The sequence below is a fragment of the Aspergillus piperis genome (assembly GCF_003184755.1).
Source record: "Aspergillus piperis CBS 112811 unplaced genomic scaffold BO85scaffold_5, whole genome shotgun sequence".
In the NCBI taxonomy this organism is placed as follows: Eukaryota; Fungi; Ascomycota; class Eurotiomycetes; order Eurotiales; family Aspergillaceae; genus Aspergillus; species Aspergillus piperis.
This window is the reverse complement of record NW_020291595.1, coordinates 1,174,918-1,200,520: the sequence shown is the minus strand read 5'-3', so window position 1 is coordinate 1,200,520 and position 25,603 is coordinate 1,174,918. Positions and strand designations below refer to the sequence as shown.

At 50.7% G+C, this 25,603-nt stretch overlaps 9 protein-coding genes across 9 annotated transcripts; 4 read left to right on the top strand and 5 right to left on the bottom strand.

The window, feature by feature from the left end:
- Positions 1–1,041: 1,041 nt before the first annotated feature.
- Positions 1,042–2,568, bottom strand: BO85DRAFT_393713 (F-box protein). Its single transcript, XM_025656896.1, has 4 exons — positions 2,357–2,568; positions 1,925–2,291; positions 1,489–1,866; positions 1,042–1,435 (listed from the first exon to the last, which is right to left on the bottom strand). Exons 1-4 carry the CDS (start codon positions 2,402–2,404, stop codon positions 1,332–1,334), a joined length of 897 nt encoding a protein of 298 aa, XP_025517750.1. The 5' UTR covers positions 2,405–2,568; the 3' UTR covers positions 1,042–1,331.
- A 625-nt stretch (positions 2,569–3,193) lies between these two features.
- BO85DRAFT_486284 (UDP-glucose:hexose-1-phosphate uridylyltransferase) lies at positions 3,194–4,542 on the top strand (the record flags this gene model as incomplete). Its single annotated transcript, XM_025663378.1, has 4 exons — positions 3,194–3,294; positions 3,376–3,560; positions 3,621–4,386; positions 4,440–4,542. 4 exons carry the CDS (start codon positions 3,194–3,196, stop codon positions 4,540–4,542), a joined length of 1,155 nt encoding a protein of 384 aa, XP_025517749.1.
- A 483-nt stretch (positions 4,543–5,025) lies between these two features.
- BO85DRAFT_447697 (Erg28 family protein) lies at positions 5,026–5,848 on the bottom strand. Its single transcript, XM_025659773.1, has 2 exons — positions 5,693–5,848; positions 5,026–5,609 (listed from the first exon to the last, which is right to left on the bottom strand). The coding sequence occupies exons 1-2, from the start codon at positions 5,753–5,755 to the stop codon at positions 5,247–5,249; spliced, it is 426 nt and encodes a 141-aa protein (XP_025517748.1). The 5' UTR covers positions 5,756–5,848; the 3' UTR covers positions 5,026–5,246.
- A 195-nt stretch (positions 5,849–6,043) lies between these two features.
- Positions 6,044–7,143, top strand: BO85DRAFT_457900 (ketoreductase; the record flags this gene model as incomplete). The annotated part of the gene is made up of 2 exons (XM_025661547.1): positions 6,044–6,220; positions 6,280–7,143. 2 exons carry the CDS (start codon positions 6,044–6,046, stop codon positions 7,141–7,143), a joined length of 1,041 nt encoding a protein of 346 aa, XP_025517747.1.
- Positions 7,144–9,491: 2,348 nt separating this feature from the next.
- BO85DRAFT_251128 (uncharacterized protein) lies at positions 9,492–10,043 on the bottom strand. The gene has a single exon (XM_025654932.1). It carries the CDS (start codon positions 10,010–10,012, stop codon positions 9,602–9,604), a length of 411 nt encoding a protein of 136 aa, XP_025517746.1. The 5' UTR covers positions 10,013–10,043; the 3' UTR covers positions 9,492–9,601.
- A 1,891-nt stretch (positions 10,044–11,934) lies between these two features.
- Positions 11,935–13,955, top strand: BO85DRAFT_251112 (sugar porter family MFS transporter). The gene is made up of 3 exons (XM_025654931.1): positions 11,935–12,261; positions 12,327–12,439; positions 12,502–13,955. Exons 1-3 carry the CDS (start codon positions 12,051–12,053, stop codon positions 13,858–13,860), a joined length of 1,683 nt encoding a protein of 560 aa, XP_025517745.1. The 5' UTR covers positions 11,935–12,050; the 3' UTR covers positions 13,861–13,955.
- A 1,294-nt stretch (positions 13,956–15,249) lies between these two features.
- Positions 15,250–17,951, bottom strand: BO85DRAFT_393698 (putative GTPase NOG1). Its single transcript, XM_025656895.1, has 5 exons — positions 17,842–17,951; positions 17,648–17,756; positions 17,437–17,538; positions 15,655–17,348; positions 15,250–15,593 (listed from the first exon to the last, which is right to left on the bottom strand). The coding sequence occupies exons 1-5, from the start codon at positions 17,860–17,862 to the stop codon at positions 15,552–15,554; spliced, it is 1,968 nt and encodes a 655-aa protein (XP_025517744.1). The 5' UTR covers positions 17,863–17,951; the 3' UTR covers positions 15,250–15,551.
- Positions 17,952–18,174: 223 nt separating this feature from the next.
- On the bottom strand, positions 18,175–19,975 carry BO85DRAFT_447691 (polyamine acetyltransferase). The gene is made up of 3 exons (XM_025659772.1): positions 19,151–19,975; positions 18,625–19,077; positions 18,175–18,566 (listed from the first exon to the last, which is right to left on the bottom strand). Exons 1-3 carry the CDS (start codon positions 19,544–19,546, stop codon positions 18,543–18,545), a joined length of 873 nt encoding a protein of 290 aa, XP_025517743.1. The 5' UTR covers positions 19,547–19,975; the 3' UTR covers positions 18,175–18,542.
- Positions 19,976–21,023: 1,048 nt separating this feature from the next.
- On the top strand, positions 21,024–24,333 carry BO85DRAFT_417337 (sterol homeostasis protein ARV1; the record flags this gene model as incomplete). The annotated part of the gene is made up of 7 exons (XM_025657771.1): positions 21,024–21,287; positions 21,325–21,633; positions 21,690–22,266; positions 22,335–22,573; positions 22,957–23,028; positions 23,077–23,130; positions 23,199–24,333. 7 exons carry the CDS (start codon positions 21,024–21,026, stop codon positions 24,255–24,257), a joined length of 2,574 nt encoding a protein of 857 aa, XP_025517742.1. The 3' UTR covers positions 24,258–24,333.
- Between the last annotated feature and the right edge of the window lie 1,270 nt (positions 24,334–25,603).

Genomic DNA, 25,603 nt, shown 5'->3' with positions numbered 1-25,603 from the left:
AGTCGATCTGGATGGTAATTCGTGAACTCTTCGTCGCAAGCGATAATAGCTAAGCCCAAACTCTCTTGCAGCCTTCCGTATGGATACAGGGTTTTCGGTGTCCTTTTTCTCATGGTAGTATTCCGTAGCCTCTTTTTATTGGTCTTCCTGGCTCTTGTAGACAGTCGGCATGGTTCTTTGGTATAGTTCGCGAATATTATTTGAACTGTGCCCTGGGAAGTGCTTCATGCGACGCGAGAAGATGCGGTGGTGCGCTGAGCTGTGGTTCACCAAATATGTCAGTGTGGGGCGCACACGGCAACAAGGAAGAGATTAGACGTTATAGACAATAATACAATATCTTGCACATTACCTGGACTTAAGTCGTTGTGTGTGATTGACTACTGGGTCGGAACTATATTCCTGTCCGACATGTAGTACCAATGGTGCACTCCCCCACCTGATATATTTATCTTCATCCCTGCAATTCTGTTTTCCCAAACTAGTAAGAACAACATATACTTCCAGCGTTTCCATCCTCTAGAAGAGACTTATATGCTTCCTTACCTGGCACAAAATAGAGGCTTTGATTAGTACTCCAGTAGCTAGTTATATTGACCACAGCAGTCATACCATGACCACAGGGTAAATTCATTGACAGTTTACAATTGAAGCCGATATATGTTTCCATAGCTGGAGTACTATACTGATAGATTTAATCAAAGAAAGTAGCATACTAAGATCTAGATTTCATTGGAACGGGTTACATTTGTTCTCCAACATCATCTTGATTACTTATTTCGAGAATCCAACTGATTGATCCCTGCAATCTCGTTTTCCGGAAAACAAGATTGCAGGGATTAAAGGACTCAGGTGGGGACGCTACGCGCTCCCAGCAAAAGAGGTATTAAGATTGACCAATCGGCAAAATCTCTTGATATGCCCGGCCGCTTAAGTCTCTGCGATAAAGATTGGTAGTAGAGGTTGGAGACACTGACTTAAAATAAACGTTGTATATGAATGGTTCGCGCATGCCACTAAATCATGATATCATAAGTGGTCCGGATCGAGAGAATGTATACAGTCTAGAGATAAGCTAACAGCAAAAGGGTGTCCCGTTTTCGCTTGCGCCCTATGAAGGAAGTAAAAAAGCAAGGCTTTGAATGTCGCCTGACAAGTACATGCACATGACCATGGTTACCTACGGAGTAGTCGGCTCGGACACAGGACCTTGGCATTGCTTTTGAATGCATACCCTGCAAAAGAAACGCTATAGACAAAAGACATACAAGCATGCGCCTAGACCGAGATTTCGGCCTCCATATCACTGACATGTCTATCCGTGAACACTTCTATCCGAGACTTGGGGTTATAACTACAGCTTTATAATAGTTCTGCTGTTCCTCCTGTGACTTTTCCAGAGTCCGGAGTAAGCGAACAGCGCGTATATGTAATTCTAGCCATCTGTTAGTGTGCGAATGTAAACAAGAGAACCAGAGACCACCATACCTTCAATCAACAATTCATAGCTCATGATATGGTCGTCGTCGCGATGGATGAGAAGTGGCACATTTTGATTCATTAGCGGTTTTGCCTTGACCCGTACTTTGATCCCGACACTCTTGCTCTGATCAACCCATAGCATTTGCGAAGGCTCTGTACCATCTGGTACGAATTCACGGATTCGCTTCTCTTCGTCTTTCAGCCAGTCGCGGAATACCCTGATTACCCCGTCCTCGACATTGTGTGCACTCAGGAGCAGATTTGTACCCGGCATGACCTTCACGATATTTACGACCACACATAACTGAGAAAAGTTTTCAGAGTTATCGAGGTCGATAGGGCGTGTGACAACCAAGTTGTCTCGGTCGGGGTCTTGCTCATCGTCTACCAAAATCAGAGACCTCGAGTCGTGGTCGCTGTATCTGGGAACAGGGGCGCATACCTCTTAGGGGTACTAGCCTTGTTCCGCCCGATCTTTCTTCTACCGCGACTTCAGGGCGGAACCGAGCATACACCGAACTTAGTCTTCCCAGTTGCTGGGCGGTGTCGGAATTTTCATAAAGCGAACCACTCTTCCCGTTAAGTTGATCTAAACCATCGGTGTCAAGGTATGTGCAGAATACATAAGGCTCGAATGGCTTTGAGCTCGGGTGAAAGCATTCTAGGATGAGTTTATATTCATGCAAAGGAGCGCCGATGAGCAGACGATAATGTAGGATCCGCAGGACGAGGGCGTGGAAGCGGCGGGAGACTGTCGCCCAAGAGATGAGGGATCGCGTCGAGAAGGAGGATAATATCTGAGCGAGGACCTATATTAAACCATAGAAGCATCAGCGAGACACCTTCCCAATGATTGGAGATCGCATTATCGCACTTCGTTGGGGAGGGAGTAGAGGTGGAGCTTTGAATGGCCGTCGTCCATGATCTGATCAACTGCGGGGAATATGTGTGAATCTCATATCTTCGCTCAAGCAACAAATGAACAGAACACGGTTCATACACAGCAGTAACAGCAGTTCAGTGGAGTCCAACTTAGGAGGGAAGTGACGTGACAAGGGTCAGATGATGCCAGCGCGAGCTTCTCCGGGGATGTGGAGGTTCGGTGATAACGGGCGATAAGGCTAGTTAGTGCCCCTCGTTCCCCCTGACGTCAAACGAATCGGCCCGAACGAAGGCGGGCAGCTGACTGTCTGGATTCGGGTAGCCGCGGGGAGAATGGAAAAAGAGACGAGAGTCATTCTCGGCCCACCACCGCATTGGTTTTAGTCAATAGTGGAGTATGCTACATGTCCAATTCAACCGGTAGGCATGCTGTACAGGTCGGTTGATTTAACTCGTTATAAAACGATCTATCAAAATGCAAGATTCCAAAGACGTGACCTGACAACTCAAACACATGGACGGATAAAAGATTGTAGCAGACAGGCACAATCATGTTTACAGTTGCAATTGCAGCAGCAAGAAAAGGGTCCAGGGCCTCCCCATGAATTTACCCGAGCAGCCGACCGGATGGCAGCTTTTTACCCCGTGCTGGTTCGGTGCCGAATCGCCATAATTTCCGGAGACCCCGCGACTAAGCCCCGCCGCCAGGGCCATCAGCCAACTTTTCTTTTCACGCAGTTTCTTCGCTCTTCTTCTTCTCTTTCTTTTTCCTTTCCTCTTGTAACAACGCTGCATCTTGCTTGCATAGACTATATACATTATCTCAACAATGGTTGAAAACGTTCTGGACGATATCTCTCATCGGAGATTTAATCCTCTTCGAGGATCCTACATTCTGGTCTCCCCGCATCGGACCAAGCGCCCCTGGCAGTAAGTTGGCCTGCTTCTGTCCAGCAGAAATAGACATGGACCCATTTAGAGAGGAGCAGTTGAGCTAAATGCTGCGACCAGAGGACAGCAGGAGAGCCCCTCTAAAACTACCTTGCCAACCTACGACCCCGCTTGCTATCTCTGCCCCGGAAACAAGCGCGCGCAGGGCGATACTAACCCCAAGTATGAGAAAACATTCGTCTTCGTAAACGACTACAGTGCGGTCAAGGAAGAACAAGCGCCGTATACCCCTGAAGGTGGCGAGGGTATGTTTCACCTGTAATATCAGGCCCAGCGCATGCGATACTAACAAAATCGGGGACCAGACCTTGAATCATTCTTTCTCAAGGCAGAGCCTGTCACCGGTAAATGCTATGTGCTTACCTTCTCTGCGGCCCACAACCTCACCTTGGCCGATCTTTCGCCTGCCGAGATCGCGCCTGTCATTGACGCTTGGACCGAGATTTACACTGCCCATTTGTCTCCAAAGTCGCCATTGGCTGCTGTAGCTCCAGCGACCACTCTGCCCCCTAACTCCCCGACCGCTAGCTTGACCAAGCCTAAGGAGCAGTATCGCTACATGCAGATCTTCGAGAACAAGGGTGCCGCCATGGGGTGCTCAAACCCTCACCCTCACGGTCAGGTCTGGACTACCAGCTCTTTGCCCGAAGAACCGGCTATGGAACTCGAGCAGCTGAAGAAGTACCGCCGGGAGAATGGTGGCAAGCACATGTTGGAAGCTTATGCTGCTCTCGAAAGCCGGAAACAGGAACGCGTGGTATTTGAGAACGATGCCTTCCTAGTTGTCTGCCCCTGGTGGGCTGTCTGGCCTTTCGAGACCATGATTGTCAGCAAGACCCACAAGCGCGCCCTGGTCGACCTAAATAGCAGCGAGAAGGTACAGCTGGCGGAAGCCATTGCCGAAGTCACCAGACGGTACGACAACCTGTTCGAAACGCACTTCCCGTACAGCATGGGTATCCACCAGGCACCACTTGACGGAACCGAGGAGGAAATCGAGTCGTCATATCTTCACCTTCACTTCTATCCCCCGCTATTGCGCAGTGCCACTGTGCGCAAATTCTTGGTCGGGTGAGTTGTTTCCAACTATCACGTTACGGTAAAGGTTTGCTGATGAGTCATAGGTATGAAATGATGGGCGAGCCCCAGCGCGACATTACACCCGAGCAAGCGGCCGCGAGGTTGCGAGGCTGCGGAGGAGAGCTCTACAGGAAGAAGATGGACTAAGAACAGAGAATATTGGATTAAACTGGATTGGATGTTGTATACCTATGTGTTGTGACAGCAACGAATACCTGCGTTCGTGGGTCCATCGGACCAGTCCCGGCCGGCTTCTATGTTTCGGATCTGTGTCGACTCCTGTCATACCCCTGCGAGAAAGGGAGCTAATCGTATATGCGTGTCTCATCACCCACGCGCCATTAATGACTTGCACCCTTACTTCAGCTCAGCCTCTATCCCTTGCCAGCTCCTGCATCATCATGATCGTCCTTTTCGATTTCCCCACAGCTCAGCTACATACTCCGTAGCATAACTCCGACCAGTGAACTGCTATGGAGCGGCTGAGCTGTGGGCTCGGCGTAACTTTACCTATCTAGAATTAACCTTAGGAGGTGAAACATGGTTCTCCTCTCACTGAATGAATCGTCCAATGTCGATTCTTTGTCTTCTACGTGCGCTGGTATTGGCTCGTGGGTATACTGGTCGGCCAGAACCGACACTTTAGTTCATCTTACGTAGAATACGCGGACTAGACCCCGTGCCTTGACCGAGCATAGATCTTCACAACTATTTCTTTGCCTTTTCATTACATTATTGATATGATCATAACCTAGCCGATCCATAGCTTGTCCCTGCGCTAAGAAATAGAGCATGCATCGAAAAGCAACCAGCCGCAAACCCGGCAAATTACAATTAATATCCAGCCCAACCTAAGCAGCCAGATACGCCTCCCTCTGCGTCAACATCCAAGCCAGCGTGGACGAAGCAACAATCAAAGGGCTAACGAAACGACCCTTAAGCTGCGCACTACCGAAGCCCAACCACTCGCCGACAAAGTGTGCCAGGGCAATGCCAAAAGTCCAGAGCGCGAGATCATAGACAGCCGGGTTGTTGAGGTTGTAGGCGGCGTAAATGCGGACTACGGAGGAAAGAAAAGTCCATGTGCCGAAAGTCCGAGAAGAGAGGGGGTTGGTGTGCGGGCGACCTTCAGCAGTTTTTCCGTTGTAGAGATCTGCGGCATAGGACTCCGATCGGTAGGCTTGGATGCTGTTTGCGGCGGAGACGACGGAGACCTGAATGGAGAAAAAGTGGTCGGGTTAGCATGGGGTCGGTCCGGGGAACGGAAGTGTAGTTGTAGACAAATGGGGGTTTGTACCAAGAAGAGCCATTTGGGCAGCAGACCCTCGAAGGGGGGGAGGTAGGAGAGAAGAGCGGCCATGATGACTATGCGAAGTTGTACTCCGGAGAGTTTGACAGAATTGGCTGCAGAGAGATAGAGTTGTGGAGGATTAATTGGTTGGGAAAGACTGATAATTGGGATGAGGATATTGCTTCTTTGGAGTGGCCGAGGTCTGTCCGCTTGGGGGGTCTTGGCACCGCCCATCCCCAACCATTATTCTGCCTTTATGATTGCTGCCGCATCTCCGTCCGTCTCCGGATTCTACTTTCTGCAGCCAGCTTCCATCCCCACAATCTTCAATTGGCACGGGTTGAACAACAAGCAATCATGGAGTTTCTGACAAAGCATCTGGACTGTCTGTCCAACTTCCAGTTGAACCTGCAGCCTGGCTGGCAGACCGTGGGCGCCTCGGCTCTTCTCGCCGCTGGCAGCTTGTTCGTCGTCTCTCGCGCACTCGTTTTCGTCAGGGTCCTCTTGAGCTTGTTTGTGCTCCCTGGCAAGCCTGTATGTTGTCCCTCATAAATATCAATTGGAGTATATGTCGCTGATTTTCATTCTTCCAGCTCCGCTCCTTCGGCCCTAAGGGCAGCTGGGCCGTGGTCACAGGTGCCTCCGATGGACTCGGCAAGGAATTTGCTCTTCAGCTCGCCCGCGCTGACTTCAACATCCTCCTCGTTTCCCGTACCGCCTCCAAGCTCGATACCCTTTCCAATGAGATCACATCCAAGTTCCCGTCCGTGCAGACCAAGACCCTGGCGATGGACTTCGCCCGCAACGACGACAGCGACTACGAGAAGCTGAAGGAACTGGTGGACGAATTGGACGTGTCCGTTCTGGTCAACAACGTTGGAAAGAGTCACAGCATCCCTACTCCCTTCGCTCTGACTCCCGAGGATGAGATGACTGATATCGTGACCATCAACTGCCTGGGTACCTTGCGGGCAACCCAGCTGGTCGTTCCGGGTATGATGCAGCGCAAGCGCGGATTGGTCTTGACTATGGGCTCGTTCGGTGGACTTCTCCCTACCCCTCTTCTGGCTACCTACTCCGGCAGCAAGGCTTTCCTGCAGCAATGGTCCACTTCCCTTGGTTCGGAGCTCGAGCCCTACGGAATTACTGTCGAGTTGGTCCAGGCCTACCTTATTACCTCTGCTATGTCCAAGATCCGCCGGACTAGTGCTACGATCCCCGACCCCCGCTCATTCGTGAAGTCGGTCTTGACTAAGATTGGCCGCAATGGCGGATCTCCCACGTACGCGTACAGCTCTTCCCCCTACTGGAGCCACGGATTGATGGCCTGGTTCTTGACCTGCGTTACCGGGACCATGGGCAAGATTGTCGTTGGCCAGAACAAGGGCATGCACGAGTCTATCCGGAAGCGTGCTCTGCGCAAGGCCGAGCGCGAGAAGGGCAAGAAGAGCACCTAAGGTGCTTGGCAGTCGCTTCTAAATGATGACTCACGTGCGTTTGCCGGTCAATCTGGGGTAAGGGGGAGAGATAAAGAAAGGAACGGATTTGGAAGTATGGAGAAGAACGAGCCGGTGGGGGAGAGTGTCTGTGTGTGAACTGAACCCTGAACTGAATCTGAATCCACTGGGGGACGTGTGGCGAACGAAGAGTCTCGGAGTTCGGTGAAAGGTGCATGCAGCTATGGAGCCAGATCGAAGACCGTCCAGATAGGAGCGGGCCGCATCTTATCTTCAACGGAGGGCACAGGTCCGGATGGACCTTACCTTTTACAAAGTACTCTACTAACCTACACGTGGTGTGTGGTGTCTGTCGATAGGGCCAATCAAACCTCCGACCAGGGGGTTGGTGACTACGCAATCCATGATCGACAGCACCAAAGATGAGATGATATACTATGTTTAGCAGAAACAGATAGCATAAAGTACGGATTAATCTAATAATGTGGAAGGGGAAGATCCTCGCTTCGCAGTTACCTCGGTGCTCTTTATTTTACGATCTAAGGTATAGTCTCCGCTCAATCTGTCCAATGCGCACTACAGAGCATGATCCAGTGCAAAGCAATGCAATGCAGTGCAGATATGCAAATATCCACCGAGATCTCGGAGTTCGGAATCTGCACATCCCAAAGCATAACTGACCTGAACTCAATCGGGCTGGACCAGATGGATGGGGGCCCATCCGTCCTAATCTTGGGACCACCGTCGGTGAATAAATCTTGTGTCTGTGTCTCGGTTCTCTCTTTCTCTGATGACTTGCAGATAAGGGTGAAGAGGGACCCTGTGGGACTGCGACAGTGCTACACTACCGACCTGAGGAGAATTTCCTGCATGGATAGTGCAGTACTAGGAGTAAATAGGTTTCTTCACTCGGAGAATAGAATGGCGTGCGATAAATCCTCCGTAGGGGAGGAGACTCGGAAAGAAGACGAGGAGTCTTATATATAGAACAGCTTAGGTGGTCCTGGAACGTGGTACAGACGATCAGATAGATAAGTAGATCACCTTCCACATTTGCCTTTGATGAATAGTAGTATCTATTGAAGCTTAGCCAGGCACGTTTAACTGTCAAGATTAGTAGTCTAGTTAGTTCCAAGGTTTTCAGAGGTAAACTACTACGTAGATAGAAGCAGTCAAAAAGTGACCACCAAAAGACGAAGAGAGAGAGAGAGAAAGCCGAATGATATCATGATCCTCAGCTTGCGGCTCTCTTTGCCAAGTACTTAGTAGGGTAGTCTAACTGACATCTACCCATACAATAATACCAACCCAACAATAACATCCATTCCACATACACCACACCACATGACACAATCCCTCCATCCATCCATCCTCCTGACCCTATTCAAGCTTCCCACTATCACCACCACTACCACCAGAAAGAACAACAACCAGCCCTGGCAACGTCCCATCGCACCGTCACCTCAAAAACTCTTCACAAAATCCCTGACAGCACTTCCTACCTAATCAATACTCTTACTAATAACCAAAAACCCACACCCCTCTCCCCTCTCATAAGCCAATTCCACCCAAAGATTCCATGCATGGGTCGACCCGACCCCTGTTCCTTGAAAAATCTAGACCCTAGCAAGGAAAAAGAAGAGAGCTGGTACGACTTACGGTGGCCACTACTCTTGTTCCGAGTCCAGCTAGCAGCTCCCGAAGCAGCATCATGCAGCGAAAAAAAAACCAACCTACCCGCCCTCTCACACAACATATTGCAACATCCCGTCCCGCTGTGGCTAAAAGTATGTAGTACTACTACTACTATTATGGTTTTGATTCACGGGAGTAACTCTTTTCCATTATTTTCTGTTTGCTGTTGGAGAACAAGTAAGTAGGTAGGTAGGTAGTAGAATCTGGGATGAGGCAATTACGTCAGGTGTGGTGTGTTGTCTGAGGTGGTGAAACGCTGGCTGGTGGAACCTGCTACCTACCTACGCTGTTTACTTACCTTTCCTGGGAGGGAAGATTTTTTTTTTTCCTTCGGTGGCTTTGTTGAGTAGATAGTGGGACGGACGGGATGGGTCGAAGAGAGTTTTTCTTTTCATTTTTTTTTTCTTTCTGGTTAGGTCAATTTAGGTTTGGTTTGGGTATTGACAGGGTTGGTTGGTTGGCTGGCTTTTCCTCGGGCTCGGTGAGTGGGTTGCGTGATGCTCTCTGTCAGTGTCTCTCGCTTTCGGGATACTACGTAGGCTGAGATGCCGGGATTGTGTGGTCGGGTTGCATTATTATTCTTGTGGCTGTTGTGATATTTTACTGTGGGAGTGCATATAATGCTCTTGTTACGTCCTGACGATGTTCCTGAGGTTCTATTATCTGGGTTTACAATGTGAGCTTGAGGGTAGACAGCAAGCAACGTCTCTCTCTTGCGGCATTACGGCATGCCGAACCCGACCTAACGGAGGAGAGTGAAACCTCACCGGAAGCCGAAAAGGTCATCGATTGCAGGCCGGTCAAGTTCCGACCGAATCCGTGGTAAGGTAGGGAGATCTCTGATAGGCTGGGTGGTTCGAGTCAGGCTATATGAGCTCCAGCTGAAGCTGGACCTGAGCACCGACGTGCACGAGGGGTTGTGGTTGGATGACAATTTTCGCTGGTGGAGAGGATCAGCCAACGCTAAACAGAAGATCCACAGGCCCGGTGAGCTCCAAACGGGAAGGGACGAGAAGTGGTGCGTAGTTAGCGTGAGATATCGGCACACCGAAGGCAGTTGGATGGACAGGCATCCCGAAACCGAGAGGGTCGGCGGATGGCCGAAGTGCTCGGGATGGACGACGGTGAGACTGGAAGTGGTCTCGGTGAGCAAGGTTGGCCGCTTAGGTGTCATGTACTTATCAGCGACGGTCGCTGCTTATGATGATATTTAGATTGATGGTTAAAATTTCTACCTCTTGCATCTGCATTGTCGGAGGAGATTATACTTCCCACCCTCCTTCAATTTTTCCTCCTTCCCTTTGCCCGCTGACGGTCGGGCAAAAAGTGAGAAAGCATGTGTTCGTGAGAGTTCGGGATCGGCCAAGAGCCAAGAAGGGATTATCCCAACGCATGCAGAGTCAAAATTAGAATTTTCTAAAAGAAAAAAAATTTCTTTCGTGGTTGGACCCACTTGGCGCCCGGTGATCTCCCTCGTTTGGGCTTGAGATTGCGTCGGAACCGGCAACTTTACTACGACTGAGCTCTTTTTTCTCGGTGGCTCAGGGGCTGATCTGAAGGAAGGGAGAGGAAAAAATTTTCTTGCTAAATTTGACAGACAGGTAATGGAAACGAAGAAGATTCCAGGAACGTAGTGGATCATAAATGAATGCTCGTCAACAATGCTTTGTTCAGCAGGCGGGCTGAGGTTCCAGGAGGGTTCTGACTAAGGTTGTTGCATGGCTGCGGGAGGCAGGGCGATAGTAATATTAGACCGCGTTAATATTATGCAGGCGTGGCTTTTCTTACTGCACCCGGCCATCACTTGAATCAAGGGAGGGTGGAGATCAGCCCATGTCGCCCCCCTCCTTCCAAACAAACAATTCATTGATTCATTTCGTCAAGATACTTCCCTTCCCTTCCATTCTGTGACACGGAATGGCCGGAGACAGCGATGTTTTAGCCACTGGGATTGCAGTATGTGGTGGTCTTCGGGTAACGTCAACATGTCAATGAGATCCATGATGCAAACCGTTATGGTTGTACGTAAATTGTTTTGTCTCGTGACGGGAATTTGGTCTGCCAACCCGACAACAGCCGCATCATCATAATTAATGTTTTAGATTATGATTCGGTCGAAGGAGGACTCGGTACCATTCAACCATCCATCATCGTCATCATCAGCAGCAGCAGCCGCCGCCATCATGATCAAGATGAAAACCTTTTCTTCAGGATCAGTGTCACAGTCACAGTGTGGCGATACAGTCTGTGTAGCCGATCTGGAGACAATTTACTCCGTACAAGGATGGAAGATATCATGATGGACGACAGCATCATCATCATCACCATCATTATCACAATAAAAGTGTATACAAAGAGTATAGTACGTAGTTAGTATGTATGTATGGATGGATGTATGTATTTACGGGGTATACAGAATGTGTAGAAGAATCAGTCAGGATTCGGAAGGCACGACTCAAGAATCTACCGAAAGAGGCAAGAATGTTGGTAACAGAATAACAGCAGAAAGCAAAAGCAGGTGATGCCCTCGTGACCTGCCCGCATCCATCTTCAATTCCTCCCGTCAGGAACTCCAGCTTCTTATCCACTCCATTCCTTCCTTAGCGTTACTCCATCCAATCTCCAGTCTTCTCTCCATCTCGGTTCGTCTCCATCCGCTTTTTCTCCGCTGGCGAAAACGGATTCCCCCCGATTCAGGTACTCACCGTCCACATCTCCCCGTTTGTCGTAGCCTGCTCCGGCTCTCTCCAGACACTCTCTCCACTCTCTCCCCACTCCAAGACACGCTCTCGAAGCATCCAATGAACTCTCCGCCCCCTAGCTTCCGAATCTCCCACCTCGTTCGCCTGTCTTCGGGCCCTTGAGATCTGGGCCCCCGTTTTTTCTTGCCATGGTCCTACCCCGAGGATGGGGTCCCTCCAATCCCTGGGATGGAGGCGAATTGCCGACGGATGGAGCGTCAAATTCTTTCACTTCCATTTTAGTGGCATTCACTTGTTGACGCCGTCATACTTACCGATTTCATCCTTGTGTGCGGCCCTCTTCACCCCCCTCTCCCCTCCTCCCCCCCTCTGCCCGGACCCCATATATATCCCTCCATCTCCCCCGGGTCTGTCAGCCCTTTGGATGTCTTTCACTTCCATCAATCTTTTCTTTTTCCCATCTTCCCATCCCTGGCAGAGGATTCCGCTTTGAATGAATCCATCGGCAACATGGGTGTCTCTAATATGATGTCCCGCTTCAAGCCTCAGGCGGACCACTCTGAGTCCTCCACGGAGGCTCCTACTCCTGCTCGCTCCAACTCCGCCGTCGAGAAGGACCATGTCATGCTCGATGACAGTCCCGTCAAGTACCTGACTTGGCGCTCCTTCATCCTGGGTGTCGTCGTGTCCATGGGTGGTTTCATCTTCGGTTACTCTACTGGTATGGGGACATCTATCTTCTACAGAAGGTCACACTTCGATTGCTAACCTTCATCCACTATCCAGGTCAAATCTCTGGTTTCGAGACTATGGATGACTTCCTCCGCCGTTTCGGTGAGGAGCAAGCTGATGGCTCTTATGCCTTCAGCAACGTCCGTAGTGGTCTCATCGTCGGTCTGGTAAGTGGCATACAACATCCTGGACTGTCCATGGAGACCAACCCGACTGACAATCTCTTCAGCTGTGTATCGGTACTATGATTGGTGCCCTGGTTGCTGCTCCTATTGCGGACCGCATGGGCCGCAAGCTCTCCATCTGTCTCTGGTCTATCATCCACATTGTCGGTATCATCATCCAGATTGCCACCGACTCCAACTGGGTTCAGGTCGCTATGGGTCGTTGGGTTGCCGGTCTGGGTGTTGGTGCCCTCTCCAGCATTGTCCCCATGTACCAGAGTGAATCTGCTCCCCGTCAGGTCCGTGGTGCCATGGTCAGTGCCTTCCAGCTGTTCGTCGCCTTCGGTATCTTCATCTCCTACATCATCAACTTCGGTACCGAGAGAATCCAGTCGACTGCCTCCTGGCGTATCACCATGGGCATTGGCTTTGCCTGGCCCTTGATTCTGGCCGTCGGCTCTCTCTTCCTGCCCGAGTCTCCTCGTTTCGCCTACCGCCATGGCCGTGTTGATGAGGCCCGTGAGGTTATGTGCAAGCTCTACGGTGTCGGCCCCAACCACCGCTGCATTGCCCAGGAGATGAAGGACATGAAGGACAAGCTCGACGAGGAGAAGGCTGCTGGCCAGGCTGCCTGGCACGAGCTGTTCACCGGCCCTCGCATGTTCTACCGTACCCTGCTCGGTATTGCTCTGCAGTCCCTCCAGCAGTTGACCGGTGCCAACTTCATCTTCTACTACGGTAACAGTATCTTCACCTCTACTGGTCTGAGCAACAGCTACGTCACTCAGATCATTTTGGGTGCTGTCAACTTCGGTATGACCCTGCCCGGTCTGTACGTCGTCGAGCACTTCGGTCGTCGTAACAGTTTGATGGTCGGTGCCGCCTGGATGTTCATCTGCTTCATGATCTGGGCTTCCGTTGGTCACTTCGCTCTGGATCTCGCCGACCCTCAGGCCACTCCTGCCGCTGGTAAGGCCATGATCATCTTCACCTGCTTCTTCATTGTTGGTTTCGCCACTACCTGGGGTCCTATTGTCTGGGCCATCTGTGGTGAGATGTACCCCGCCCGCTACCGTGCTCTCTGCATTGGAATTGCCACCGCTGCCAACTGGACCTGGAACTTCCTCATCTCCTTCTTCACTCCCTTCATCTCTAGCTCCATTGACTTCGCCTACGGCTACGTCTTTGCTGGATGCTGTTTCGCCGCCATCTTCGTTGTCTTCTTCTTTGTCAACGAGACCCAGGGTCGCACTCTCGAGGAGGTCGACACCATGTACGTGCTCCACGTCAAGCCCTGGCAGAGTGCCAGCTGGGTTCCCCCGGAGGGCATTGTCCAGGACATGCACCGTCCCCCTTCCTCTTCCAAGCAGGAGGGTCAGGCTGAGATGGCTGAGCACACCGAGCCCACTGAGCTCCGCGAGTAAGCCACTCGCGCTCGCGAACTCATTTTGCTCGTTGTTCTTTTAAATTGAACCTGCATCTAAAGCTTTGATTTATTTAATTGCATGATTGCTCTTTGCATTGCATTTGCTATCTAGCTATCATCGGCATGAAAGCGTCCACGCACGCAATGTTTGAATGGCTTGACTCATCGGAAAGGACATGGTTGGGAACTACATCGGCGTTTGGTGATACCTGCAACTGCATACATCTGTTGACGTTGGTTTTTTTGAGGTTATTGAGAAACGATTAATACAAGTACATATGAACCTTAAACTGTGATCCAGTAGATTTTTCATTCGTCTTAGTAATGTAGTAAAATAGACAGTAACGTGCCCAAACTGATCAGTGCACTCATTATCCGACCATCTCCATACACGGAATAGCGTCCTCCACACCCACTTCCTCGGTGTCAATACGAAGTCAGGAACGGCTTTACACAGCGGGTCCGGGGTACCCTCATTTTCTACTGACCTTCTAGAAAAATTCTAGAAAACACATAGAACAACACCTACTACAAGCACGTGCACATTCCCCAGCTATAAGTAGATACTTTCTTTCTATGTTCATTACACCACTCAAAGTATATACATCGCTTTAGTTCTCTCACTCACCTAAGTACTCACTAGTCAGCAAATAATAGCTAGCAGCTAGCACATACTACCAGCAAAGAAACCAACCCACGAACCACTCACTCACTGAATAATAATAACATGAATAGTACCTATCCAGCATCTTCCTCTGTTAGAGTGAGTAAGTAGCATTCATTATCTTCTATCCATAGTAATGACAAGGAAGTCATCATCTTCTTCTTGTTTCTGTTCGCCTTTGCCATGAGGATAGTATCTTTGTGTGCAAGTGCTTGTGGATGCTGGAGTTAGTAGGAAGATGGATATGATTATGATGAGTTGGTACTTGAAGAAAAATGATCAGTAAGTGTTTTTTCATCTTACTTGACTTGTTTGTTTGTGTTTGGGGTACTAGGACTGGGTCTTTGTCGGTGTATGTGTATGTGCATGTGTATGTTTTGAATTTGAACTGTTGGCTGTTTGGGTTTGGTGGGTTGGGATGGGAAGGAATGGAGTATGGAAGTTGTTAAATAGGGATGGACGAAGAGGTGGTGGTAGTTGATCAACCAGTCAGTAGTAAGTAGTAAGAGAAGCCATGTACTTAGCAGAGGGGAGGAGGGGGTGAAGGTTTAGATCACCTCCTTATACTTTAAGACAATGAAGTGGTCTTCTTTTCTTGCCCAAATAAGTCGCTTTGCTAGATTGAGTCATCGAGGCATTAGTGAACTACTACCATGAGCCCATCATATCTTCTTACTACACCTCGTGTTAACTTGCTACGTTGGAAACACATATGATAACTGTATGAATAGTATGCCAGTGAATCGCATTCATCATACTTCTATAGACAGTCTACTTCCTTCACCACAACACAAAGCACAACTAAACTCTTCAGCAACATAACAATCGATTCGCGGGAATAAACCCCAGGTATTCAGGAGAAGACTATATTCATCCAAACGAAAAGGAAGAAGACGACAAAAGGAAACACCCCCAACGCCCTTTTTTGGAACACCCATGTTTCATGACCACTATGTGTATCGAGTACTGTATTAAGAAGAAGGGACTTCGTCTCGTCATCGACCGTCCAAATCCGGACGATGCCTTTACCGACGCTGGGTCTTGCCGATGGTACGCTTTCCGGTGAACTGAAAGACACGTTAGTATATCAGATTGGAAGTGATGATATAGACGGAGGATAGAACTTACCAAGTGCTTGGGCAAAGAGGCAGTCGTGTGACGATCGGCCTCTCCCGCTCTTGCCATCCGGTTCATCTTCTTCTGTCCCAACTTGGCCAGGCGCTCGGCCTTGGTGCGTGCCAACTCGTCGACAACACCATCGTTGCGACGGTCTGTCGCCGCCTGGCTGCGGAGACGGCCCTTGGCCTTGGCGATGGCCTGGCGCGGGTCCGACATATCGACATCCATAGCATCGTCCATGTCCACGTCGCGGGTGGTCGTGCGACCACGGACCTGGCTGTGGGAACGAGCGCGGGAGGAGGCAGCGTCCACATCGTAACCAGCCGCATCCAGAGCATCCGACATCTGGGACAACTTCTTGGCCTTGGCGCTGCGAGGAATTTGCGCCCGGTTCTTGAGGGACTTGCGCATCTTGGCGTCGTTGCGCATCAGGGTGCGCTTCTCGCGGATCAGATCCGCCTTCATACGGGTATCGGCATCCTCCACGTCTTCGACACTGTGGTCGGACTCGTAGTAGCCATCGGCTTCCAACTTCTCCTCCTCTTCCTCCAGGGCAGCCAGCTTGGCCTCGATCTCGGGGTCGACAAAGTCGTAGATGTTCTTGCCGTTCCAGACCTCGGGGATCTTGTCGTGCTTCCACTCGTCGTCGGCCAGATCGTAGGTCTTCTTGAGATCGATGTTGTAGACACCAGCACCACCGTTCTCCTCCTCGAGATCCCTCTCCAGTCTGCGGCGGTTGGGGTCGTCCTTGTCGTACTTCTTGAGCGTCTTGACGGCCTCGGGAATGAAGGTCTCGCGCTGCACACCGCCCATGGGCTGAGCAACGTGGATACGGGCAAGGACGTCACCCAGACGACCACCAGGGGTACCGGCGTTGTTGGTTCCGGACTTGAGTTTCTGAGCCACACGCTCGGCGAGGAGCTTGTCACAGGCAGCGTTCTTGACAGCAGTCACACCCTCGGTGGTGGTGCAAGACAACTGCAGAAGCTCAACATCACCCGACTTGAGGACGTTCTGGAGCTCTTGCTGGTATTCGGGCTCCAAGTCCTCAGGGCGTCTCACATCGATCTTGTTCACAACAAGGAAAACGATCTTGTTGGCGAAAAGAGGCTTGATGCTGTGGAAGAGCTTGATCTGATCGCCAACGGAGTAACCGCACTGCTCGGACAGATCCATGAAGTACATGACCGCGGACCGAAGATGGGCAATGGCGGTGATGGACTGCATTTCAATGGTGTTCATCTCCTCAAGAGGGTGGTCCAGAATACCGGGGGTATCGATGGCCTGGAAACGCAGGTACTTGTAGTCAAAGTGACCGACGAACAGACTCTTGGTGGTGAAAGCATAGGGCTGAACGTCGACGTCGGCACGGGTGATGCTGCGCAGGAAGCTGGACTTTCCGACGTTGGGGTAACCGCAGATCAGGAGGGTGCGGGTGTTGGGGTCGATCGAGGGCAGACGACCCAAGTGCTGACGGACCTGCTCAAGATAGACAAGGGGGTCCTTGAGACGCTTGCAGATGGTGGCCATACGACCAAGGGCAGCGCGCTTGAGCTGCTTGCACTGGAACAGAGACTGAGCATACTTGATCAGGCGGACGTAGTCGCGGGAGACCGTTTCGATGAGATGCTTAGCAGTCGAAACCTGACCCAGGGCGATTCTGAAGTGGTCGGCATCGTAGAGGGTGTTCATCAAATCCTTGTCTGGGAATTTGTCAGAATATGTCGTTGACCGAGAAACAGCGAAAGAGATAGTGGGGTTTGAAGCTCTAGGAGCAGGCAGGCGACTTACGGAAAGGATGAATATCTTGCAGTCTGGGGAATCCATCAAGGATAGCCTGGAACTTTTCGCAGAAAGTCTCCTGGGTGTATTTGACCTTTCTGGTGTAGAAGCCTGTGGGCAGAGAAGAATTTTAATTAGTTCAGCCCGAATATTTCTGATTTGCCGCTTTTGGAGCAAAGCTTGTGCATCCCGCACCAACGGCGAAGGAATCAAGACCTACCGCGAATACGACTGATGTTGAACCCAGCACGGATCTGGGTAGGGAGCTGTCGCTGAGTGCGACTGAGGACGATGTCCAGGAATTCCTGGCTCGTGGGCACAGGAGCGATCTAATCAAGCGGTGAAAAAGAGACGTCAGATCGAATGTTTTTGCGACCGGTTTGACTTGTTCGGGAATCAACGAGGAGCACTCACATCTTTCCACGTCGTCTTCATGATGGGCACCGGGGATGGAGTCGAAACAGCAGGCGACTCTTGAAAAAAAACCCCGTGGTTAGTAAATAAGAGGTGGACAAGCGCAAATCTGCGTTGGAGCGATAAAAGAAAAAAAAATATTCCGGGCGGTCGGAGGCAGATTTTGGCGGGCGGTGAGCGCTGGACTAATGTGGGGAATTTTCCCCCCTTTGGAGTCTCTCGGACTTGCTTCTAGGCGAGGCGGCCAGCCAGCCAGCCAGCCAGCAGCTGTTGGGTACTTACGCATATTAGTACTAGATTATAACTTATAACTTTATGTCTTAATTCTTCGAACCGATGTCTATACCATATATTCATTTACACTGACTACCGGGGACTATGATACAAATATGCCTGCCCTGACCAAACCATCCCGTGGTGCTTCAATCCGGCCATCATAATACCAGCATCATCATCATCGGTCCCTAAACCCTCGTAGCCCGACAAACGCCGTTGCTTTTTATCATGAACCCACCAGTAAGACCGAATCCTGTGTAATCCATAGCATGCGTCATATAAAACGGGGTAGTGTGAAAAAAGATCAAGAGAAACGAACAAAACGTGAGAAATCGAAGACGACATAAGGGGGAGGGAGCAAAAAAGAAAACCACAACACCATGCCCCAGAGATGCAGTAGCATTAAAGAACAGGCCCACGAGCGCTTACTCCTTGGCGAACTCGAAGATCTGTGGACTGTCAGCTTCGGTCTTTATGCAACCAAATATGTGCTGAAAAAGAACTTACCATGTTCACCCAGCCACCACCGCCAAATTGGCAGTTGCTAGGACCGCGGTTCTCAAAACCAAAAGACTGATAATAAGGCACCAAGGGGCCATGCGCAATGATGGAAATGCGATCGGCGATTTGCGCATCCTTGATCCGCTGAATGTATGCCTTCATCAATGTGCTGCCAACTTGCTTGCCCTGATGTTCCGGCAGCACAGCAAGAGAGTGGATGGCAATCGTGCTGCCGTACTCGTCATGACCGACGGTCTCTCCGTCCACCACAGTCATGCGCTCTTCCTGCCACTTCGCCGGTAGCTCCATAGACTTATCTGTCACCACAGGGTTCGAGGTTCTCGTGGCGATGACGTGCCCCACCAACGTCGGGCGAGGCTTAGGCTCGCCCTCACCGAGGATTGGAAGAGTAAACAAGCCGAGACATAATTCCGGGCATCTGCTCAGGCGATAACGAAACTGTGAACCCAATTAGCCCAAGCTCCACCAAATTTGGTTGACTGGCGCATAGCATCCAGCACCTCACTCATACCTTTTCGCGCGAGCAGCGCTCGTGTTCAGGGAATGCCTCCTCGACCTTGACGCAATCTTCCACGTTCGACTCGGTAAGAACCTGCACGAACGGGTGCAGTTCGTCCAACTTTGTGCGTTGGTGGACGGGCGGGCGGCGGAACCAGTAAGGGTACTCGTTGATATCGTCATGGTCCACGGCGACATATTCCCCTTCGACTTCTTCCTCTTCGTCATCGTCATCCTCTTCAATCTCAGCCTCTCCTAGAGGCTGGCCATCGGCGTATGAGAACTCTGCGCGCTCCGCGCGGCGGGACAGGTCGCTGGCGGTAGCAGGCAAGTCGAAGCCTTCCGCATTTGATAACGGCTTGAGCCCGTTAATGGGTTCCTGGTAGTGAGAGTTGGCCTGGTCGGACATGATGTAGGTATTCACGCGAGTTGAGGAGTAGTGGGGCAGTGTGAGAAGTGATGGCGCAACACTCGGGCCAGGGAGCAAGAAAAAACGAAGGGTGAAAAGAAAGGCAACGTGACAAGGACAGAATCAAGGCCGAGGGTTGACCGGAAGGTAAAAAGACGGGACGGAAAAGGGAATCGAGGGGTACGACGTGCTCGGGAAAGCCTAGAAAACCGGGTGGGGATCGATTTAGTTTAATGCGGCCGATAAGCCTGAAGCTCAAGTTACTAGAGGAGAGGTGGAGATGGGAAGAAAAGTTCAAGCAGGCAGGAACTGGGTTAATGACACGAGCTGGGCAGGCGTCAAGTAGAAACCGGGGAGAGTCTTTCTGGAACGCGCACAAGGGAGATCAATCAGTCGCGCAAGCAGAGTTTGTGTGCGATTGAGATTGCATTGAGCGAGGGGGTGGGTTTGATTTGATTTGGTTTGGTTTGCCACACGCGGAGGGAATGCGACAGATCTCCGTCAGGAGTGATTGGCTGGGGGTGGAGAGTGTCTCGATTGATTGAATGAAAGGACTGTCTTCTTCCCCAGACCTAAAAATCTGATGCCAATTCTCTCTTCGTCGCTTGGAGTAACTCTGATGGCTGATTCTTTTTTTCTCGCCCATCTACATGCCTTGATACCCTCAGTTCATTTCCCGTGAGGACCTTCAGTTCCAACATTACAACAGGGAAGCGGGGCAGCAGCACATTGACCTTCAGCTGGCAGTGCGAGATGAGCGGGCAATACCGGACAGGTACTGATAAAGGCTCCTGCAGGTCATGGCGGTACGGTATCATTACGCGTCCATGCGCTCGTGCAATGCAACTTTGATGACTTGTAATTGGCTGGCCCCATTGATGGGGGCCACGTTACCGTGGAGGTTACCGATACGTACCTATTTGGACTGAGTCTTTGAATGTTCCTCTCTTGTACCTCAACCTATCACTTGTAGCCTTGTGAGATATCCATGTTTTCCTATAATAGTAATTCTGCACAGATATATTTTGCCATGCTGGACAACATCTAGAGTTGGTCAATGGAGTAACTGGCTGTGCACTTACTGTCTTTGACCCTTCTGCTTTCTCCAACCATGGCATCATCATGCATTGAATGCAACGTTGGAGACACCTCGTGCACAACAGACCCTGGCCATCATGGCCTGCCATGGTTCTTCAGCTCAGATGCAATCTGATAAGCTTGCCAGACTATCGGATCCAAGCCCCCTGTCGACGCTAGCAGATATCGGAAACGAGGCACAGACACTCCGCTGCAGTCCGTCGGCGCTTCTGTCCAATGCCGACCAACGCATCGATGAGCTGGCAGACATTCTTATCTCAACAGCCATACTAGATACTCTTACCCCGTATATAAAACCAACATCGTAGTAACTTAATATACTTTTCCTGCTTTGTCTGCTGCAGCGAATTGGACTGGTTACCGTTCCTTTGCATCCAAGATGGCTAAACCATTCCCTGTTGATCATAGCTTGACATCTTTCTGGCGGTCGGAACCCGATCCCTTGGATAACTTTCGCTCTACAGAGTCACTTCCAGAAACAAGTGACATCGTTATCGTTGGCGCCGGCTATGCTGGAGCTTCGACTGCTTATCACTGCCTCGAGCGCAGCCGACTCGTATCAGCAAAACAGCCTTCCATTGTGATCTTAGAAGCACGACAGGCATGCTCGGGGGCTACAGGGCGCAATGGCAAGTACTCATCTGTATCAATATTTAGACTGCTTGTCAAATCTAATGCAGGGCGGGCCCTGCCGTGTAGGTGGTCACTTGAAGCCTGATGTATTCAACCGGATCGGTAATCTGGCCAAGGAGTACGGATTAGAAGCGGCGGCTGAAGTCGCTGCGTTTGAGATGGAGCATGTCTCCGTTATTGAAGATCTGGTTAAAAAGCAGCAAATCGATTGCGATCTAGAGGTAAACCGAGTCTGCGATATACAGTTTGACAAAGACCAGCTTGCAAAGGTCAAGGCCGGGTATGATTATCTTGTTTCTCACGGCGTGGAAACGATCAAGGATGTCGGATACACTCCACCTGAAATGGCAGAGGCCGTATGTCACATTCTATATACGTACATACCTAGAACAGCACGGCTTACATCGCCTAGGTAACCGGTGTAAAGGGGGCCTTGGCTTGCTTCAACCAGCGTACCGCCCGACTTTGGCCGTATAAGTTCATTATGCATCTCTTGAGGCAAGCTGTGTCGGCGGGAGTGAACCTTCAGACACACACGCCTGTCACGGAAGTGTCTGAAGTCCCGGATGACGAAGGCCGATGGACGGTGACCACTAATCGTGGCTCAATTCGCGCCAAATGGGTTGTCTTTTCTACCAACGCATACACTTCGTCCATTGCACCGGAGTACAAGGACAAGATCATCCCAGTGCGAGGATTCTGCAGCCGCATTGTGGTACCCAATCCACCTCCATCGCCGCTCGAACACTCGTATATGTTGCGATTCAATGGCTGGCATTACGACTACCTCATTCCTCGGCCGGATGGAAGTATCATTGTAGGCGGAGCAAAGTCGACCTTCTATTATCAGGACCGAGATAGCTGGTATAACAATACCGATGACAGCCGAACGGTTGAGGCGGCAGTGCGGTATTTCGACAACTATATGCAGAGACACTTTCATGGGTGGGAAAACACCGGGGCATATACAGACCGGGTCTGGTCAGGAAGTATGTATCCCATCTCGCATGCTGTTCCTACCTTTGATATAGTATCGAAAGGTGCTAACTTGAGATAGTCATGGGCTATAGCACCGATTCGTTACCGCACGTCGGACATGTTCCCAACAAGCCTGGGCAGCTCATAGTTGCCGGCTTCACCGGACATGGAATGCCGCAGGTCTTTCTTTCAGCCCGGGGTATCGCACAGTTGATTGTCGAGGGAGTCTCATATGAGCAGACGGGGCTGCCGCGTCTGTTCAAGACGACAACGGAGCGGTTGCAGAGCCAACGGAACAACATCCTACCCATTCCTGTGGTAGGAAGCAAGCTGTAGAATAACAGTACTGTCGAGCCAAATTAGCACTGATGAATCGACGTATCCAGTATGAGTCCTAAACAATAATAAAGCCTATCGTATGGTTAAAGCCCGGTGCAAGAGAAGCCTTTAAGGGGAATATCCTATACAGTATTCACTCACCGCCTTCGGCATCTCCTGCGGACATCGGAGTCTCGCCCACGGGGTTCTGTAATTCTTCCCCATGACTATGGGCTCCTCCACTATGAAAAGGAGTCAATGACACGATGCCCATCTGCATCGAGTGCTCCTATCCGGTCTCTCATTTATACAGCACATACAGTCGCGCCGATGACCGTTCCCTGGGTAAAGGAGTGCGTCTGACGCAATGTCCGCGCTGCCAGCGGTTCGCGGACAAATACGTCGAGCACGATTTCGTTGTGATCTTCATTGATCTCGTCCTTATCAAGCCGCAGGTATGTAAATTGCTTACATGGGTGATAAACTCGCTGACGACCATCAAGGTGTATCGCCATCTACTGTTCAATCGGCTTGGGGGAGACGACAACCAGTTCGATGTGAGTGCTCGCTATCTACATCCACTTACGACATTGCAGACTGCGACTAACACATACCGTTTGCTTAGCGCTCCATAATCCGTCTTGGGATTCTACTGCTCCTATTCGACGTCTACCTGACATGGGCACGGATTGAGAAATCCCCGTCACTCGCAACTACCTTTCTTTCGCGCGCGCCCATCATCGTCCAATACCTCTTCTTCCTGAGCCTGAATGCGCTAGCGACTCTTGCCCACCACCTCACCATCCGGCTTCTGGCATCGATCCTTGCTCCAACACCCCGCGGATACACTGGCTCTTCTCAGCATGGCAATGCAACAGAAGCGCCTCTCTTATCCAACCCCTCCACACCCATACTCCCATCATTTCCGTCACAGACCAACAACAGCCAAACACAGCTCTCGCCTACTCCAGCATCGACACTAAGCCCACCGAAGCTCACCCCACAAGGCTCCTCCAACGATGTATCAACAATAGCCAGCGCTTCAACCAGTGACATCCACCATCTCCCTCCCACAACACCCCAAGGATCTTTCACCACCCTCCCACCACCTCTCCGACGTGCCTCTACCGCCCCAGCACAGAGCATCAGACCCCTTCCGCCCCCCTCACCAGCCAGTCCAACCGCCATCAGCACCGCCTTGCTCGTCAGCAGTTGCGCGAAGCTCTTCCCCATCCTCCTGGTTATATGGGGCCCCGACGGCAGCGGAAATGCGTCCAACGTCTCCGGATCCAACAACACCCTGCTCAGCGCCGGCAGCCAGACAACTATCATCCAGCAGACATTAGATGGCAACGGCATCGGCCCTGCAGCTACTCTCACCGCAGCTCACCCGACTGCATCAGAGGCTTCTTCCCTGCCTGGCTCGTCCTCGTTACTGGAAAGTCTTATCAGGATTATGCCCGAGTCTGTACCTACCAGCTATTTGGCTAGCTTTATTGACCTGCTTGGACCGCTGCTCTCGCTGGGCGCGGCGGACACGCATCTCGTACTGCTGAGCAATATCGAAGCATTGTATATCCTGCTTGGATGCGGATATCTGCGCGCGGTGGCACTAGCGGTGGCGGGGTTGGCTGCTCGGTGGACTGTACAGAGGGTGATATTGGGGGCAGTTGGGGTTGGTTAACCTTTATCATATAAGAGCATACATACATAGACAGACCTAGCATCGTAATATACCATACCACATGTTACTCGTAATGAACATCTACAATCCAGAAACCCATACTATACATAGACAGTAAATAGATAAAATGGTATTCAAACCAAACGCAACAACAAGACAAAAGATATAGTAGCGTAGCTATACAGTAATCCCACATTTTATATCATGGTATCACCTCCCTCCATTTCACCTTCAATCACATCCTAGGCCCCTTATCCACACATCCCCTGGTATGCAGCCAGTACTCAACCGCATCCCACACATCCTTTTCCCATCATATCACCCTTAAACATCTCCCCCTCAGCCAATCCAGCCACCGTCCTCAATAAAAGCAGAAAAAGATCTACTGCGGTACCCTCCCCGGCCGAATATCCGACCTCTTCGGCACAATCAACGGATGCCACTGCGCCAAGAATGTAATAGCTACAAGACAAAGCCGTTAGCCACGATTAACCAACCCATTAAAACCAAACAGAAAGAAAGGAAAAAGAAAAAAGGGAGTGTTGAGTTCGAACATACCCCACATCAAATAACAACAAACGAAAGAAAGCACAAGCGTGCTCCGGAAGACACTATATCCCCAACAAATTAGTAAACCCCTTAATCCACCTACCTCCTTCAATGTATTGAGGGAGGACAGAGAAAGAAATGTATGTTGCACGCACGTCTGATTCTCCCCCTTAGGACTAAAGATCCACGCCAGGACAGAAGCAACCACCACGAAGATGAGGCCGATGATTAAACTCCAACTATCATTCCAGAATATCACATCGTTAGTATATATTTTCCATTTAGCAATATCATAGCCATGATTGGGGAAAGGCGCATCGATAAATAATCATCCAGTTCTATAGACAGGTAGGGTGTACACCCAAGCAGAAACATACCCGTTCGCCATTTTGTCTTTTCTTGCTCTGATCTATCGAATCGATCGAGTATATGTTCCGGGGAATGGTAGATGTACAGCAGGTCCAGCCTTGCTGTTTCTTGTTCTTCTCTTTCGCTCTTGTTTGTATGTCCCTTCGGTGTGTCTGGGGGAGGGTGTAGGTTGAGGACCGGTGGGTAGCTGACTAGCTGGATAGCTGGATAGCTGACTCGCAGGCTGGGTGGTGGAACGGCGCGAATGTGGAAGCCGAGATTCGCTCGTCTGGATAGTTCGCTGGAGGGAGGTAGGGTCGCAGTGGCAGGTGGAGGACTGGATTGTCGCGCAGCTAGCTGGTCGGAACGGGGGACGGAGTTACGTGGTTATCGAGAGGGAGGTTATCGGCGGAGCTGCGCCGCTGCTCGGGATTGGTGCCTGAGGCAAG